The following is a 17,278-nucleotide window of genomic DNA, read 5'->3' as shown; positions in this document are numbered from 1 at the left end:
ACCTTGCAAATTGGCCTCTCTTCACCGAAAAAGCTAGTCTAGATAAACTGACCTTAGATGACCTAAGCATAGACGAAGCGAATGAGAGGATTACTACTTGCATAGTTGCTGCGGCGGAAGCGGCTATTCCCCAATCTTCTGGATTCTTAAGGAAAAAACTAAAACCCTGGTGGACGAACGAATGCACAGAAGCCAAAAAATTTCAAAACAAAGCGTGGGGTATCTTCCGAAGGTACCCAACCCAAGATAATCTGTTATCATTCAAAAAAGCGAAAGCAAAGGCGAGGTATATCCGTAGGCAAGCAGAACGAAATTCATGGAAAAATTATATCTCATCGATTAACAGTTCAATAACATCCAAGAGAATGTGGGACCAGGTTCACAAGTTTAGGGGCGACTATGCTCCCTACACGATCCCCGTACTCTCAACTCCAGGCACGCAAACAAGTCTTCAGGAACAAGCAGACATATTAGGCCAGCACTTCTACACCATATCTAGCTCGGCAAACTATTCCATAACATTTCTCAAACACAAACAGTCCGCAGAAAAACAAAAGCTTCCGACAACGGGAAGTTCAGATAGACCATTCAATGCCCCTTTAACACTCCATGAAATAAACAGAGTAATCTCTTCGGGTAAGAAAACAGCACCGGGTCCTGACAAAATACATTACGCTATGCTGGCCCATTTGTCCCAGAAAGCGGTGGAGGCCTTGTTGCGTTTTTTTAACACGATCTGGGAAACGGGTAAAATGCCTGCAGAGTGGAAAAAGGCTGTTATTTTTCCCTTCCTGAAGGCGGGAAAGTCACCAAACACACCTCACAGCTGCAGACCTATAGCACTAACAAGTTGCCTCGCTAAATCGTACGAAAGCATAATAAATATAAGACTAACATACGTTCTCGAAACAGATAACTTGCTAGATACTCACCAGTGTGGTTACAAGAAAGGGTGCTCAACAACTGACCATCTTGTTCGCCTTGAACATACCATACGTGAGGCATTCCTTTACAAACAGCACTGTCTAGCGGTGTTTTTTCGACTTAGAAAAGGCATACGACACCACATGGAGGTATTGCATTTTACAAGATCTAGCAACACTAGGAATACGCGGCAGAATGCTCAACTGTCTGGCTGATTTTCTGACAAACCGAACATTTCAAGTCCGTCTGGGGGCAACACTGTCCCGCGTCTTCGTCCAAGAAAATGGCGTCCCACAGGGTTGCGTATTAAGCACCACTCTTTTCGTGGTGAAGATGAATTCCAGAAATGCAGTTATTAAGTCCAACATTATGTACTCTTTATACGTAGATGACCTTCAAATTGCATGCCGTGCCTCGGGTATGTCTACATGCGAAAGACAAACCCAGATAACAATAAACAAGTTGACGCAATGGGCCGATAAAAATGGATTTCGTTTTTCTACACAAAAAACTGTGGCAGTCGTGCTTTCACAAAAAAGGGGGTTACACCCGGACCCAGTTCTCAAGTTAAATCAAAGCCCATTACCGGTCGAACACGAAGAAAAGTTCTTAGGAATAATTTTCTACAGTAAACTAAACTTCATTGCCCACATTAACAGCATCAGAACTAAGGCAAACAAAGCGCTTAACATCCTGAAGGTCCTATCACGTAAACATCGGGGCGCCGACCGAACGTGCCTGTTACGTATTTACCGCTCTGTCGTGCGCAGCATTCTTGACTACGGTTGCATAGTTTACGGGTCAGCAAGGCAGTCGTAAATCAAACGTCTTGATCCCACGCACAACCACGGACTGCGCTTAGCAACTGGCGCGTACAGGACCTCCCCAATAGAAAGCCTGTATGCCGAGAGTAACGAACCCTGTTTGGAGCACCGAAGAGCTTTGCTCACAATTTCATACGTGCTTAGAATCACAGCTCTACCTAATCATATATGCCACACTCTTGTTACCTACACCACAAACAGAATACACTATGCCAACAAACCACACAGCGTGAGACCACTTATCCTTCGATTTGAAGATATGTGCCAAAGCTACAATGTTCCGAGCGAAGCTCTCAAGGTCGCCGAAACACGGAATAGACTGCCCCCGTGGTATGATTTCGCACATTTTTGTGATTTTACTCTGACATGCCACAAGAAAAAAGAAACACCGCTTGAACACATAAGGCAAGATTTTTCACAATTACAAGAAAAATACAATGACTACACCGAGTTCTACACTGACGGTTCCAAGACAAAGCAACATGTTGGAAGCGCAGTCGTATCGGAACACTGGGAACACTGTCTCAGGTTACCACAGTTTGCTTCGGTTTTCACAGCCGAAGTATATGCCCTGCTCATGGCATTAGAAAAAATAGTTACAGGAGAGTATAAAAAAGCAGTTGTCTACACAGATTCCCTCTGTTTACTTAATTCCCTCCATAGAAAATCACAGTGCGAACCCTTTCTCGGCTGCATCTTGAAAACGCTCGGCAAAAGTGAAAAGCATGGTCAAGTAATTCGTCTCTGCTGGATTCCAAGCCACATGGGAATCCCGGGAAATGAAAAGGCGGACAAATGCGCAGCAATGGCTGCCCGTGAAAAAATTACAGAGATAAATCTTCCATTCAAGGACTGTGTCCGGGTGGTCCGTGCTGCGATCACCTCAAAGTGGCAACAGGATTGGGGCTGTCAAGAAAATAACAAGCTACAAATAGTAAAGCCCATACTGCAGGAGTGGAAGACATCATACCACCAGGAACGGTTCATGGAAGTCATTCTACGTCGCGTTCGCATCGGACACACACATATCACACATAAATTTTTATTGAAAAATGAAGAACAAGCGGTCTGTGATCAATGCCAAGAATTGCTAACTGTGAATCACATTTTAATGACATGTCCGGCGTTGGAGGAAAAAATACAGAAATATTTTTATGAACTTTACAAAACACTGACACCACTTCATCCCTCCCTGATCCTAGCTGAAAATGCACTTGTATCTCTAGACAATGTTTTTAAGTTTTTAGATGAAACATGTTTCTTAAACAAATTTTAACTAATGATCATTGTTGCTTGAAGCACTTTCATCAAATTATATATTTTCATCCTGTGCGTGGCGCAACATAGCCTTAGCTGCTTTTGCGCCATAAAAGCTTACCTAACTAACTAACATGGGTTTTGTCAGTGGATTCTTCGCGCTGTAACAGAGGCATAACCTTGAATCAAGGCCGCTGGTTTATTAATGGGCTGTTGCCAGTAAAGGTAAGCTCTTAACTATACGACTGATTTCTTTTACAGGACCATATACTACCTTGATGAGACCTGGGTAAACGCTGGCCACACTAAGGAGACCGTATGGACAGACACCAAAGTGATGTCCCGGCAAGACGCATTTCGTCAAGGCCTCTCAACAGGTCTCCGTGCACCGAGCGGTAAAGGAGGACGCCTAATTGTTTTGCATGCTGGCAGTGCGGAAGGCTTTGTTGATGGAGCCGCCCTAGTGTTTCGTGCCAAGAAGGGCGCTGGTGATTACCACACAGAAATGGATGCTCCGCGTTTTCAAAAATGGTTTGTTGAACAGTTGCTGCCGAACATCAAGCCACACAGTGTGATTGTGATGGATAATGCGTCGTATCACAGTGCTCAAGTTGAAAAGGTGCCAAGTTCATCATGAAGAAAAGCCGACATCCAGTGCTGGTTGATGTCGAAAAGTATCCCTTTTTCAGATGACCAACTGAAGAGCGAACTGCTGCAGCTCGTTAAGCAGCATAAGCACATGTTCCTTGCTTACCAGATTGACACACTTGCCAGCGCTGCCGGCCATGAGGTTGTGCGCTTGCCTCCTTATTACTGCGAGCTCAATCCAATAGAGCTCGTGTGGAGCCAGGTCAAAGGCTATGTTGCTTCGAAGAACACCGACTTCAAGGTCGATTCAGTCGAGAAGCTGCTGCTGGAAGGAATCGCAGGTGTGACCCCGCAGAACTGGTTCCGAGACTGCACTCATGTGATAAGGCTTGAGGATGAGGCATGGGAGCGGGATGGCATTATAGACAGCCAAAGAGAAAGCCTCATAATTTCTTTGGGCACAGATTCGAGTACTTCTGATGAGTCGAGCAGCTCTGACATGAGCGGAATTGATGAACTGCCATGAGCATCTCCATGTGTGCTTTTTCTAAGCTTCAACCAAAGGATTACACGCGTGCTTAACCAGAAACTGTGATATTGCCTTTGAGGTCCATCAGTCACTGCTATTTATTTACACTTTTATTGCTTATTGACTTCATTTTAATTTAATCTGCTAATCTCTCTATGTTTCGTTGCACTTCGTTTATGTTCTGGTTACGTTACCGTGATGTGATAGTAATTGTTGGGATATTGTGTGCCAAAACGACGATGTGATTATGCGACAGGCCGTGCTAGAGGGTTGCACAAGTTTTGACCACCCGGTGTTGTTTAACATGCACCGAAACATATGTACACGGGTGTCGGGTATTTCTGATCCATCGAAATGCGACAGGCTCAAACCTGTGCTTTTTTGTGTCAGCGGCTGTGCACTGTACTGTCACGGCGGCTGTGATGTGATGATGTATCACGGCCGTCAACATTTACATTATACGCTGCGTCAGCGAGAACCACATTTCTTAGTTGAGAATTGAAGTGTTCAAAATTGTGTTCATTTTTCTGTGTGATCTCATGCCAATAGTGTTTGATGCCTTGTTTCATTGCTGTCTCAATGGGACCTGAAAGTGTGATACCGCTTCTTGTCATTGTTTTGTTTTTCATTTACTCCATTCCTAATGTATTCTAACGTCTCATTGTTCGTTATCAATGTGTTCCTGCTCTTACCTATTTTGATTTGTTGAGAGAGAGAGAGAGAAATTTATTTACAGAAATGCAGAGAGGTCGGCCTGAGCTGTAACTTGCTCTGGCCTGCTACTCTACACTGGGGAGAAGGGACGGGGAGGAAAAGGGCTGATGGATGATAATGATAAGAGGAGGAGGTGTGTATGTACAATTTTACAACGCTGTGGCATCTCTAAAGCCGTGCGTAGCCCAGTGGCTTGTAGAAAGACTAAAGCGGCACTGATTATCAGGGCTGCGCTGTTTGCATTGGGCCAAGGACCTAACAGAAACTCGTCTGATAGGGGCCTCTTATGGACTTCTGCAATTGAAGAGACCAGTTTCTGTCGTTCTTGCGCGTACGCGGGACAAACGCAAAATATATGGTCAAGTGTTTCTGGTACCTGGCAGTATTCACAATTGGGGCTAATGCCACTGCAACCAATCATATGTCTGTAACGATTCGTGAATGCGACACCAAGGCGTATGCGGTGCACGATGCTTGATTGGCTTCTTTTGAGCTTGTGATGAATGCGGTATGTCATTTCTGGACCCCAATTATGCACTCGCTTGTGTTGATGATCTGGTTGGGTCCAGTGCTGCAACGTACAATTGCGTATTACGCAACGAAGTAGGGCATTTGTGTCTGTCCGTGAGAATGGAATGCGTACTTCAGTCGCATTATTTGAAGCAGCTTTCGCTTCAGCGTCTGCCTGCTCGTTCCCTATCACACCACAGTGCGAAGGTATCCATTGAAAGGTGATAATATGGCGATTTCTATTTGCAAGGTCGAGAAGCTCTGCGATTTCTATAGCAATTGAATAATACGGGCCCCGCCTGAGAACACAGTCAATGGTTTGAAGAGCTGGTTTGCAATCACAGAATATCGCCCATGCGCGAGGAGGCTCCTTGGAGAGAAATCGAAGTGCCTCCCGGATAGCAGCAAGTTCTGCGGCAGTTGATGGTGTCCTATGGTCTAGTTTAAACTGCCGTGCGACGATCATATGTGGAATGATGAAGGCTGCAGTGGAGGCATATGGTGTGACAGAGGCATCCGTAAACACGTGTATGGTATCACCGCACTTTGCATAAATGTGACACAGAGTAAGCTGCTTAAGGCCAATGGATGCAATGGACGTCTTTTTTGTAATGCCGGGAATCTGCAGAGCAACAAACGGTTTAGGCAGAACCCATGGGGGTGTTATCGGAATACAGTCGGGAGAAAATCTTGACGGTACAATATTCTGATGACGCAATAGAATCCTTGAAAAGCTGCAACCTGGCTGTATGGCAGGGAGCGATGACAAAGGATGGTGTTTGTGTCGGGTCAACACGCGGAGGTGCAGTCGAAGAGGCTCGCAGATCAAGTATACAGCAATCGGGCAAGCACGAGCTTCCGCTATAGTTCCATTGGTTGAAGTGCATTGTGGGAGGCCCAAACATGTGCCCAATGCTTGAGCTTGAATGCTCTCCAGTGTACGCACACAACTAAGTCCCATGCTTGAGAGCGCTGGCGTGCTGTACCGTATATATCCTATGAATAGCGCTTGGTACAGTTGAAGTAGCGATGACTCCGAAGGGCCCCATCTTGTTCCTGCAACGACGCGAAGGACGTGAACGAAACTCCTCAGCTTTGACTTCATTGCAGCGACGTGTCTTGACCAAGATAATCCCCGGTCTATGACTACGCCAAGGAATTTGTGGTGTGTTACTGCAGGTATCGCTGTTCCATTAACAATTATGGGATACCTGGTCATTCGTTTTCGCGTGAATGCAATCACGGAACATTTTGCTGTTGAGAGCTGAAGGCCTTGACGCCGCAAATATTTAGCTGTGATTGTCACTGCACGTTGGAGTCTAGCACGCATTTGGGGACGGGTAGCTCCCGATGCCCATATGCATGTCGTCCGCATATGCGCATATGCATAGGCCCAACCCATGTCACCCTGCACTGCCTCTTTTGTCGTATTACCGTGTGCTCCCAAAGCCAACCGGCCTACTGATCTTTGGTTAACTTCCAAACCCGCCAATATATCCGATTTTAAGCATATAATGGCATTTGCAAATGCTAGCGCTGGCACCATTACTCCTTTCCAGATTCCACGCACCACCTCATACTTATTGTGGCCCCATAGTGCTCTGTGTTTCATTATTGCTGCCCATTCCGCTTCCCCTTTATTTTCAGATTATCTTGGTGGTTGCTTGAGTAATTCTTCCCTTCGTTTATGTGTACGCCGAGGATACTTATATTGCTTCACTATGGGTATTACTTGCTGTTGAATTGACACCACGAAGTTACTCGTGTGTTCATTAAAGATCATAATCCCTGATTTCTCTGTGCTAAACTTAAGCCCTAGATTTGTCGCTGCGTTCCCACAGATATTCGCAAGTATCTGTAAATCTTTTTTATTGTCCGCTAGTAACACAATGTCGTCTGTGTACATCAGTCCAGGGACCTTCTGTTGCACCATTTGTCCATTACGCATGTAGGATAAATCGAAACCTAATTCGCTGTTTTCCAGTCGTCTTTCTATACCCTTGACGTAAAGCGTGAACAATAATGGTGACAGAGGGCATCCTTGCTTCAATCCTTGGTGAATTCCCACCATTTCATTTCCTTTTCGGCCTTCCCATACCACTTGTACTTGGTTGTCTCGATATATCTCCTTTAGCAGCTCCACGAAATCGTCATCTATGCCTTCGTATTGAAGAATATCCCACAACAATTCCCTGTCTACGTTGTCATAAGATCCTTTAATATCTAGAAATGCTATCCATAAAGGTCTTTTCCGAGCTACTGAAATCTCTATGCACTGAGTTAGTACAAACATATTGTCTTCTAAGCGTGTGCCTGGCCTGAACCCATTCTGTAGTTCCCCCAATACATCGTTTTCCTCCACCCACTTCGACAGTTCTAATTTTATGGCTTGCATTGCCATTCTATATATCACCGACGTTACTGTAACTGGCCTGTACGAGCTCGTGATATCCCTATCTCCTTTGCCTTTGTAGATGAGATTCATCTTGCTTTCACGCCATCCATCGGGAATATTCTTTGTTCTAATCACTTGCTCTATGGCATTAGTCAGCAGTGCCTTGCTTCTTGGACCGAGGTTTTTGATTAGCTGTATTGGGATTTCATCGGGTCCAGCTGCCGTGTCGTTAGGGACATTTTCTGCTGCCTTTTTCCAATAAAAGCTTTCTATGCTAAATTTTGATCTCTCAGGCCTCTCTGCTGTTGCTGGATCTGTTGTCTGAACTACGCTTTTTGTCGTGCCGAAGTTATGCCTGATAACGTCTGTGATGTACCGCAGCGCATCATCGCCTTCATAGATGTTACCGTCTTCATCCCTTAAAGCCGTTTGCGAGTTTATAGTTGGAGCTCCGAGTGCTTTTATATGGTTCCAGAATCTTTTTGGGGCGCCTTTGTCTCTTTTGTGAATGTTATGCACCCAACGTTCACTTGCGCATTTAATTTTCTCTTGCACGAGCTCACTCGCAACCCTTTTCTTTTCTCGGTATGTATTCCATCTAAAGAGCACCTCTTCTTGTAATCCCAACTTTTTGGCTTCTCGATGAACCCTAGATGCCTCTTTACGCTCTTCTATAGCTTGTTTAATTTCCTTGTTCCACCACTTACGTGGTTTCCTCTTTCCAATCCAACAATTGTTTTGCCGTGTCCGCCTTATTTCATGCTGCATAACCTCCACCAGTTCCTTATATTCCCAGACTGCTGTAGGAAAAGCCTCAATTTTCTTCTCTATGTTGTTTGCGATCTCTGTTATTTGCTCGTCATTCATTTTTAAGAACTCTGAGGCTATTGGTTCACGTTCTGCGCTGGTATCTCGCCCAAACTTTAACGCTAAACGTCTATGATCGCTTCCCAAGCTATTTTTTCCATTTTCGTCTATTATCATTTGGTCTAGTTGTTCGTACACCATTTCTGAGACTAAGGCGTAGTCGATACATGACTGCCTGTTTCTGCATTGCCATGTTACCTGTCCATGACACTTATTCTCCCTGTTAACTACTATAAGGTTCTGTTCATCACACAGATCCAGCACTAGAGAGCCGTTGTAATCAGTATATCCGTCTAAATCGTCCATGCGCGCGTTCATATCTCCCACTAATATTGTCACCCAGCTAGTACAGCTAGAATGGTTGACCAGCAACAGATAGGCAAAAAACACGTCAGCCTTTAATAATAGCTGGACCTCGGAGAGCGCGCGCGCAACCACGAACTTCGTCGTTCTCGCCTCAAGGGGCCAGTGTCACCACGCGCCAACTTATTTCGCGTCATTGCTCCCCTTTCTACAGCGACCGACCCGGTCGCTTCAAGGGCATGGGGCGAGCAATATGGGCAAGGGTGGCAACATTAAAAAAAAAAAGAGACATACAGGAATGTACACAATGCTGAAGCGGTTTGTGAGAGTTGCTTATCCCTCGCGTGCGTAGTACGGCTTCATCCGTACTACGTGGACGACTTCAGCACGGGGACGGCGTCGGTTCGAACTAGGGTCAGAGCTTTGAGGCACCACCTCATAGTTCACATCACTGAGCCGGCGTACGACTTCGTAGGGGCCGAAATAGCGGCGCAACAATTTCTCCGAGAGCCCACGGTGTCGGATAGGTGTCCACACCCACACGCGGTCGCCTGGTGAGTACTGGACGTTCCGTCGGGTCCGGTTGTAACGGCAGGCGTCGGTATTCTGCTGGGTGCGGATGCGATTCCGAGCAAGCTGGCGAGCTTCCTCTGCTTTTTCGACGAACTCTTCAGTGGTGTCATTCCTTGTGGTTCCGTGGTCTACCGGGAGCATGGCGTCTAAGGGGGTTGTAACTCGACGTCCGTAAACGAGCTCGAATGGTGTAAACTCGGTGGTCTCTTGCACAGCGGTATTGTAAGCAAACGTCACGTATGGCAAAATTTCATCCCATGTCTTGTGTTCCACATCAATGTACATGGATAGCATGTCGGCCAATGTTCTGTTCAGGCGCTCTGTTAAGCCGTTAGTCTGGGGATGATAGGCTGTGGTCCTTCGGTGGTCAGTATGCGTCAGCGTGACGACTTGTTGCAACAACTCCGCTGTAAACGCTGCACCGCGATCAGTAATGAGCACAGCGGGTGCACCGTGACGAAGCACGATGTTGTGGACGAAGAAGCTGGCGACTTCAGCAGCAGTTCCCCGCGGCACAGCTTTTGTCTCCGCATAGCGAGTTAAATAATCGGTTGCCACGATTATCCACTTGTTTTGCAAGGAAGACGTGGGGAACGGACCAAGAAGGTCCATTCCCACTTGTTGGAACGGCGCCGGAGGCGGATCCAAAGGCTGAAGGAGGCCGGCAGGCTTGACGGGTGGCACTTTACGCCTCTGACAGTCACGGCACGTTCGCACATAGCGCTGAACCGACGAAAATAGGTGTGGCCAATAGTATTTCTGCCGTATGCGCGCTAATGTCCTCGCGAAGCCTAAGTGGCCGGCACAGGGATCGTCATGACACGCCTGTAAAACTTCCTCGCGCAGCGCCGTCGGAACGACGAGAAGAAACGTTTCTTGGCTGTTCTCGAAATTTTTCTTGTACAGGACATTGTTCCGCAGGCAGTACGATGTCAATCCTCGTGAAAGTGGGCGTGGGACAACAACGTCGGCTCCCTCGAGATGTCGGATGACTGGAAGCAGTTCAGAGTCTGCACGTTGGTAGTCAGCCATGCGCACCACGTCGACGACACCAAGAAACGGCATATCTAGCTCCAAGTCGGAGGGTGTCAAGGGAATAGGCAGAACGTGACAAGCAGTCAGCGTCGCTATGCTTACGGCCCGATCTGTAGACAACAGTCATGTCGTATTCCTGGAGGCGGAGGCTCCAACGAGCGAGGCGACCAGACGGGTCTCGTAGATTGGCAAGCCAGCAGAGCGAATGGTGGTCACTGATCGCTCGAAATGGCCGGCCGTATAAGTAAGGTCGGAACTTGCTGATGGCCCACACGACTGCTAAACATTCTTTTTCGGTGGTTGAATAATTAGCTTCTGCTTTTGTGAGACTACGGCTCGCGTACGCAATTACACGTTCTGCTCCGTCTTGCCATTGAACCAGAGTAGCCCGAGTCCTACGTTGCTTGCGTCTGTGTGAATTTCAGTTGCCGCGGTGTCATCAAAATGCGCCAGCACTGGAGCGGATTGAAGGCGTTTGCGCAATTCGGTGAAGGCCTGCTCTTGGTCTTCCGTCCAAGGCAAAGGGCACAGCTTGTCGCGTCAGTCTCGTGAGAGGTTCAGCAATCCTCGAGAAGCCTTCAACGAAACGGCGGTAGTAAGCGCAGAGGCCCAGGAACCGCTGAACAGCCTTCTTGTCTTTAGGGTGAGGAAACTCGGCAACGGCAGCTAGCTTTTCTGGGTCTGGTCGTACTCCTTGGGAGCTGACCACGTGGCCTAAAAACTTGAGTTCCCGGAAGCCAAAGTAACATTTTTCAGGCTTGATGGTGAGGTTTGCCTTGCGTATTGCGGTAAGGACACTTCGTAGTCGGGTGAGATGTTCATCGAACGTGCTGGAAAACACAACAACGTCGTCTAGGTACACTAGACACGTCTGCCACTTTAGTCCGACGAGTACAGTGTCCATCATTCGTTGAAACGTAGCAGGAGCGGAACAGAGACCGAAAGGCAGGACTTTAAATTCGTATAGCCCGTCGGGAGTCACGAAGGCGGTTTTTTCACGGTCACGCTCGTCCACTTCGATTTGCCAGTACCCTGACTTTAGGTCTAACGAAGTAAAGAACTCAGCATGACGCAGACGGTCCAAAGCGTCATCGATCCGTGGCAGGGGGTAAACGTCGCGTTTGGTGACTCGGTTAAGCCGTCTGTAGTCAACGCAGAAGCGGAGCGTGTTGTCTTTCTTTTTTACGAGTACGACAGGCGACGCCCACGGACTTGTCGACGGCTGGATGACGTCATCATTGAGCATTTCTTCAACTTGACGCTTAATCGCCTCCCGCTCCATAGGTGACACGCGGTACGGGTGCTGACGAACAGGCCGCGCCGACTCCTCTGTAACTATCCGGTGTTGCGTAATGGAGGTGCGCTGGACTTTAGATTCTGTGGAAAAACAGCCAGAGAATTCTGTCACTAGGTCCAGTAGCTGATCCTTCTGTGCATCTGCTAAGTCAGCATTGATGTGGACGCGGGTACTCAGGCTGGCGTGAGTTGTTGCATCCGGTGAAGTCACCTGTAACGTGCCCACATCGGAGAAGTCAGCAATGTCGTTCAGAAAGGCCACAGCTGTACCTTGTGGGACGTGCTGATACTCATGGCTGAAGTTTGTCAACAAAACTTGCGAGCACTTATTCTGTATTCGAACAAGGCCCCGGGCGATGCAGATGTGTCTTTCGAGCAACAGCGGGATATTTGCCTCGGCAATACCCTCATAGTCGTCGAATGCGTCGCAGGTTACGAGGGTCAATACGCTACTCCTTGGCGGCACCGTGATGTTCTCGTCGACAATCCTCAAGGCGTTGACATACGTGTCGTCAGTGCTGCTCCCTGCTAAGGCCTGCGCCGTTGAAAACGTTACCAGCGACTTTTGTAAGTTTATGACGGCTCCATTAGCCTGCAGAAAGTCCATTCCCAGAATTAGGTCCCTCGAACAGCTTGGGAGGATAACGAAATCTCCGAGGTACATAAATCCACGAATGCTCACTCGCGCTGTGCATCTTCCTACCGGGGTTAGCAGATGGCCTCCTGCAGTGCGAATCTGCGACCCAGTCCACTCGGTAGAAACTTTCTTCAGCTTGCAGGCAAGGTCCATGCTCATAACTGAGGTGTCCGCTCCAGTGTCGATTAACGCTGTTATTTCTTCGTCGTCTACGGTGACGGGAATGTTCGACGTTATTACCTCTCGCACGGTGTTTGACTGCGTCTGTACGTCTGCGTCGTTCTGTTTTCGTCGTTGTCGTCGTAGTGGAGGATCTTGCGCACAGTCGTCGTCAGCGGCCTCACCTCCGGAGGTCGCTGAACTCAGTTTTCCCGAGCCGCCGGGCTAGGCGAGCGGCGTCTGAGAGCGCCGCGAGAGAAGGCTTGGCTTGGTGATGGTGACCTGTAACGAGCAGGAGACGACGAACGGGGCTCGTGCCATCGTTGATCACCATTGCGACGATTCGCGACGAAACTCTCTATTTCCGGCGGCCGCTCACCAGGTCGTGGACGAGGTGCATTTGGGGCGAATCCTCGGAGCCCCACATGACGATACGGACACATTCTGTAGATGTGCCCGGCTTCGCCACAATGGTAACAAAGGGGCTTGTAGTCAGCGGTGCGCCAGACGTCGCTCTTCCTAGTTCTTGCTTCGGCCATGTGCGGTGTGCTGCGAGGCCTGAAGCTAACGTCCAATTGCTGAGCGGGGTGCACCATGCTATACGCACTTGAGGGTGGTGGACGGCGTACTGCTTCTGCGTAACTCAGTTCAGGGCGCGTTCTCTGCTGTGGTGCCTCGTACTGTTCAGGCACATGGACGGCCTGTCGGACCTCGGCGCGCACCATTTCCGCAATGGAAAGTTGTCCCACAGAGGCAGCGGTCGTCTGCATCTTCTGCAGTTCCTCCTTGATGACAGCCCTGATGAGTTCTCGCAAGGCGCCGACGTCGTTGCCTAGGGTAACGGCAGAGAGCTCCCTTGAAATCACGGCGTCGCGGTTGTATTGCCTGGCCCGCTGTTGAAGGGCCTTTTCCATGGTGGTGGCTTCGTCGTGGAACTCTGCCACTGTCGTCGGCGGATTTCGAATGAGGCCAGCAAAGATGTCCTCTTTTACGCCGCGCATTAGGTGGCGCACCTTCTTTGCTTCAGTCATAGAGGGGTCCGCACGTCTGAAGAGGCGATTCATGTCTTCGACGTACGCCGTCACTCGCTCATTCGGGCCTTGAATTCTCGACTCCATTGCTAACTCCGCCCTCTCCTTCCTGTCCGCCCTGGCGAAGGCATTGAGGAACTGCCGACGAAATTCTTCCCATGACGTCAGTGTCGCCTCGTGGTTCTCAAACCATATTTTAGCGGAATCTTCAAGAGCGAAGTACACGTAGCGAAGCTTACGCTCGTGTGTCCAGTCGTTGACGTTGGCGACCCGGTCAAAATGGTCAAGCCAGTCGTCGGCGTCCTCTGAAGCACTCCCGTGGAAATGATTCGGCGCCCGGATCTGATTGACGACCACGTGCGATGCTGCAGTAGCGGCAGGAGGTGGTTGGTTCGTCATTCTACTCCGTTCGGGTAGCAAACCGTGCTGTGGCTGGAGTCCTTGGAGACGTCGGCTGGTACGTACGTGCACAGGGGTAAGCTCGGCCGAACTACTCGCCGGGCTTAGGTCTGGGGTGCGCTCCGGAGATCTTAACATCGACCGTACCCAGCACTTCCACCAGAAATGTCACCCAGCTAGTACAGCTAGAATGGTTGACCAGCAACAGATAGGCAAAAAACACGTCAGCCTTTAATAATGGCTGGACCTCGGAGAGCGCGCGCGCAACCACGAACTTCGTCGTTCTCGCCTCAAGGGGCCAGTGTCACCACGCGCCAACTTATTTCGCGTCAATATCACCTGGCCCGATTTACTGAACTCATTAATATCGCTTAATGCAATCAACCAATTCCTTATTTTTTCTCTCGTATCACTACCTGTCCATAGGTAAGCTACTCCCAGCCACGTCTTTTTACCTTGCCATGTCCCACTAATCCATAAATGCTCTTTACATGTCTCGTTTACCCTTCGCCACTTCAGACCTCGCCTAATTAGTACGCCTACGCCTCTCCTTGACCCGGTAATTCTGTTGCACCCTTCCCATACAAAGTTGTCAATAACAGGCGGCTGCTCCAAATCTCGTAGATGCGTTTCGGTCAAGGCGTACACGCTAATCGCTTCATCATTCAATTGCGTTTGAATTTCCAGCCATTTTTCCTGCTTGCGACCACCCTGCATGTTAATGTTGTTGCTACACTTTCACTAAAATGTATCCCGTCAAGCACAAAAGCGTCTTCGCGGCCTGCTCGGCGCACTTCTCGGTTGATGTCAATGACCGTAAAATTCATTGCTTTAGCTAGAGTCCAAATTTCCCTGTTTACTGCAAGAACTGCCCTTTCAATTTCATAACCCTGCCTTTCAACCTCTGGCACCCTGCACACCGCGATTTGTACTTCCTTTGAAACATTCCGCAGGTCGGTGACCCCTTTGGCTATTTGCTTTGTGATCCCTGTTCCCTGTCCGTGCAGTACGTCAATCACTCCACCCATTATCACCACTAGGTGTCTCTCCTCCATTGTGTCCCACATGCCTTCCTTGGCCTTCGCTATCACCTCTCTAATCGGCTTTCCCGGAAGCGCGCTAACCTGGACTCGTTCGCCTGCACCTACCCTCTCTGTTATCGCCGGTTCTAAAAAAAAAAATTAAATTATGGGGTTTACGTGCCAAAACCAGTTCTGATTATGAGGCACGCCGTAGTGGGGGACTCCGGAAATTTTGACCACCTGGGGTTCTTTAACGTGCACCTAAATCTAAGTACACGGGTGTTTTCGCATTTCGCCCCCATCGAAATGCGGCCGCCGTGGCCGGGATTCGATCCCGCGACCTCGTGCTCAGCAGCCCAACACCATAGCCACTGAGCAACCACGGCGGGTCGCCGGTTCTACTTTACGCATGTTGGAATCCCCAACAAAGACAACTCGACGCTTTCCTTTCCCCTCACCGCCGAAAGCTGCCCCCGAAGTCACAATGCCCTCCCTCCTTTCTTATCCTTGCCCTTGGCTTTGTTTTCTTCCCCGGCCGCGTCAGTGGTATCCCCTTCGTGACTATCACTGACGTTTCCGCCACTGCTTCCCCCGGCGGCGTATTTCTATTTGCGCCCCCGTACAGCGCTCGACCGCTGGCGCCACGCTGCGCCGCTCGCGCGTACCGCGTTTCTAGGTTATCTAGGTGGTTGCTTTCGCCGAGGGCGCTCGCACGCAATCATATGGTTCGCATGCTTGCAAACCTTGCAAGTGTGGCTGTATGGCTGAGTGGTTTTAGAGCGCTCGCTTCGGGATAATGCGTACGCGGGTTCGATTCCCGCCCTAGCGCGATTTTTTTTCTTTTTTCCTTTTTTTTTTTATTCTATCACGCTCCTTTTGTTTTCCTCTGTTTGCCAGCGCGAAGCGGCGGTCGTTGGGGTGTTGCGGAGCGCAGCGTAGCAACACCCCAAATAAAAAAATACTGCTCCAGTCAGGTAGACTGCTCCCTCCCTGATAGTGAGATTATATTTGGATCATCAAACAGTGATGCGTTTATTTAGGAATACCACCGATCCCCTAACAGCAGGCTAGTCAGCCCCAACCCAGCGTGTTCTCCGTCAACGCCTCCTCCGTTCCAACGGCGGCGGCTAGAAACATGGTACGCGCGAGCGTCGCAGCGCGGCGCCAGCGGTCGAGCGCTGTACGGGGGCTGAAATAGAAATACAGAAGGCGCGCTGGTGACACGCGCGTGGCACCAGCGAAGTCCAAGTGGAGAGCGCTGCTGCCACGCAATGACGTCACCAAAAAGAAAGCAGTTTAACAGAAGACATGAAATGCTAGTATTATCGTTTTGTTGTTAAATATACTTCGTCTAAATATGCAGAGCATTTGATTTAATGCCGCGTTTTAAAATAGAAAATGACTGTGGGCGCCTACACATCCGTGCACGCAGCGGGGGAGGGGATCGCGCGAGACGGTCTTTTCGTCGCTGTGGCTACTTGTGGCCGTGTGGTGTGTACTGTGTAGTATCAGTGAGTGCGAATAACGTTTCCCTTACGAAGATAATAGTGAAGCTTCGAAGGAACTGCATTGCATCCACAAAACGGCACCACATGTCGCCTGCTATGGATTGGCGGTTTCGAAGAGTCGTGTGGTGACACTGCGCCGCCGACTACATGGTGCCGACAGAGATAATTCGTGTGTTGTAGCATGTGTCGTAGACTGTTGCTAGTTTAGTTGTGACTGCGTCTTCCAATATAGCCGGATGCCTGTTTAGCCTTCGACACACGTTACGGTGGCTAGATGGGTACGTCGAGACACTGCTCACGAGCTCGAAAACGCAGAATTGATGCGCGCCGCCGTTGGACGATCGATGTAGGGTGCATAGATATTTCCAATTATCACTTTGCAAGATAGGAGTGCCTTTTGTCGATAAACAAATTGCATTCACGCATTTCGCATCCCTTTGCGCACGCAGAAGCCTAGTCAGTCTGGCTGTAGTCACGTCTAATGACGCGAAAGTCTGAACGTGAAACGTGAATCTAACAGAAAGGCATGTCCCCGCCTGAAGGCAGTCAGCAAGTGTCTGTGACGAGTTTAAGTGACTTACACGAGGCTGGTCATTGAACAGTGTGTGTAATGCCTCTGCTTCAGTCTGGCGAGTGCCCATCCCGCTTTCATGAACCAATTGAAATGTCCAATGTATTGGTTGCTGTAGTGAGACAGCACATTCCAT

At 49.0% G+C, this 17,278-nt stretch overlaps 1 protein-coding gene across 1 annotated transcript; it reads left to right on the top strand.

The window, feature by feature from the left end:
• The first annotated feature begins 3,669 nt into the window (after positions 1-3,669).
• On the top strand, positions 3,670-4,119 carry LOC119462612 (uncharacterized). The gene has a single exon (XM_037723942.1). It carries the CDS (start codon positions 3,670-3,672, stop codon positions 4,117-4,119), a length of 450 nt encoding a protein of 149 aa, XP_037579870.1.
• The last annotated feature ends 13,159 nt before the right edge of the window (positions 4,120-17,278 follow it).

This window comes from Dermacentor silvarum, chromosome 8, assembly GCF_013339745.2.
Source record: "Dermacentor silvarum isolate Dsil-2018 chromosome 8, BIME_Dsil_1.4, whole genome shotgun sequence".
Classification (NCBI taxonomy): domain Eukaryota; kingdom Metazoa; phylum Arthropoda; class Arachnida; order Ixodida; family Ixodidae; genus Dermacentor; species Dermacentor silvarum.
Note: the sequence above shows the minus strand (reverse complement) of the source record. Positions and strands in the feature narration are given on the sequence as shown.

Excerpts from the sequence above, each read along its gene's own strand:
- LOC119462612 (XM_037723942.1), top strand. The coding sequence starts at position 3,670 with ATGTCGAAAAGTATCCCTTTTTCAGATGACCAACTGAAGAGCGAACTG.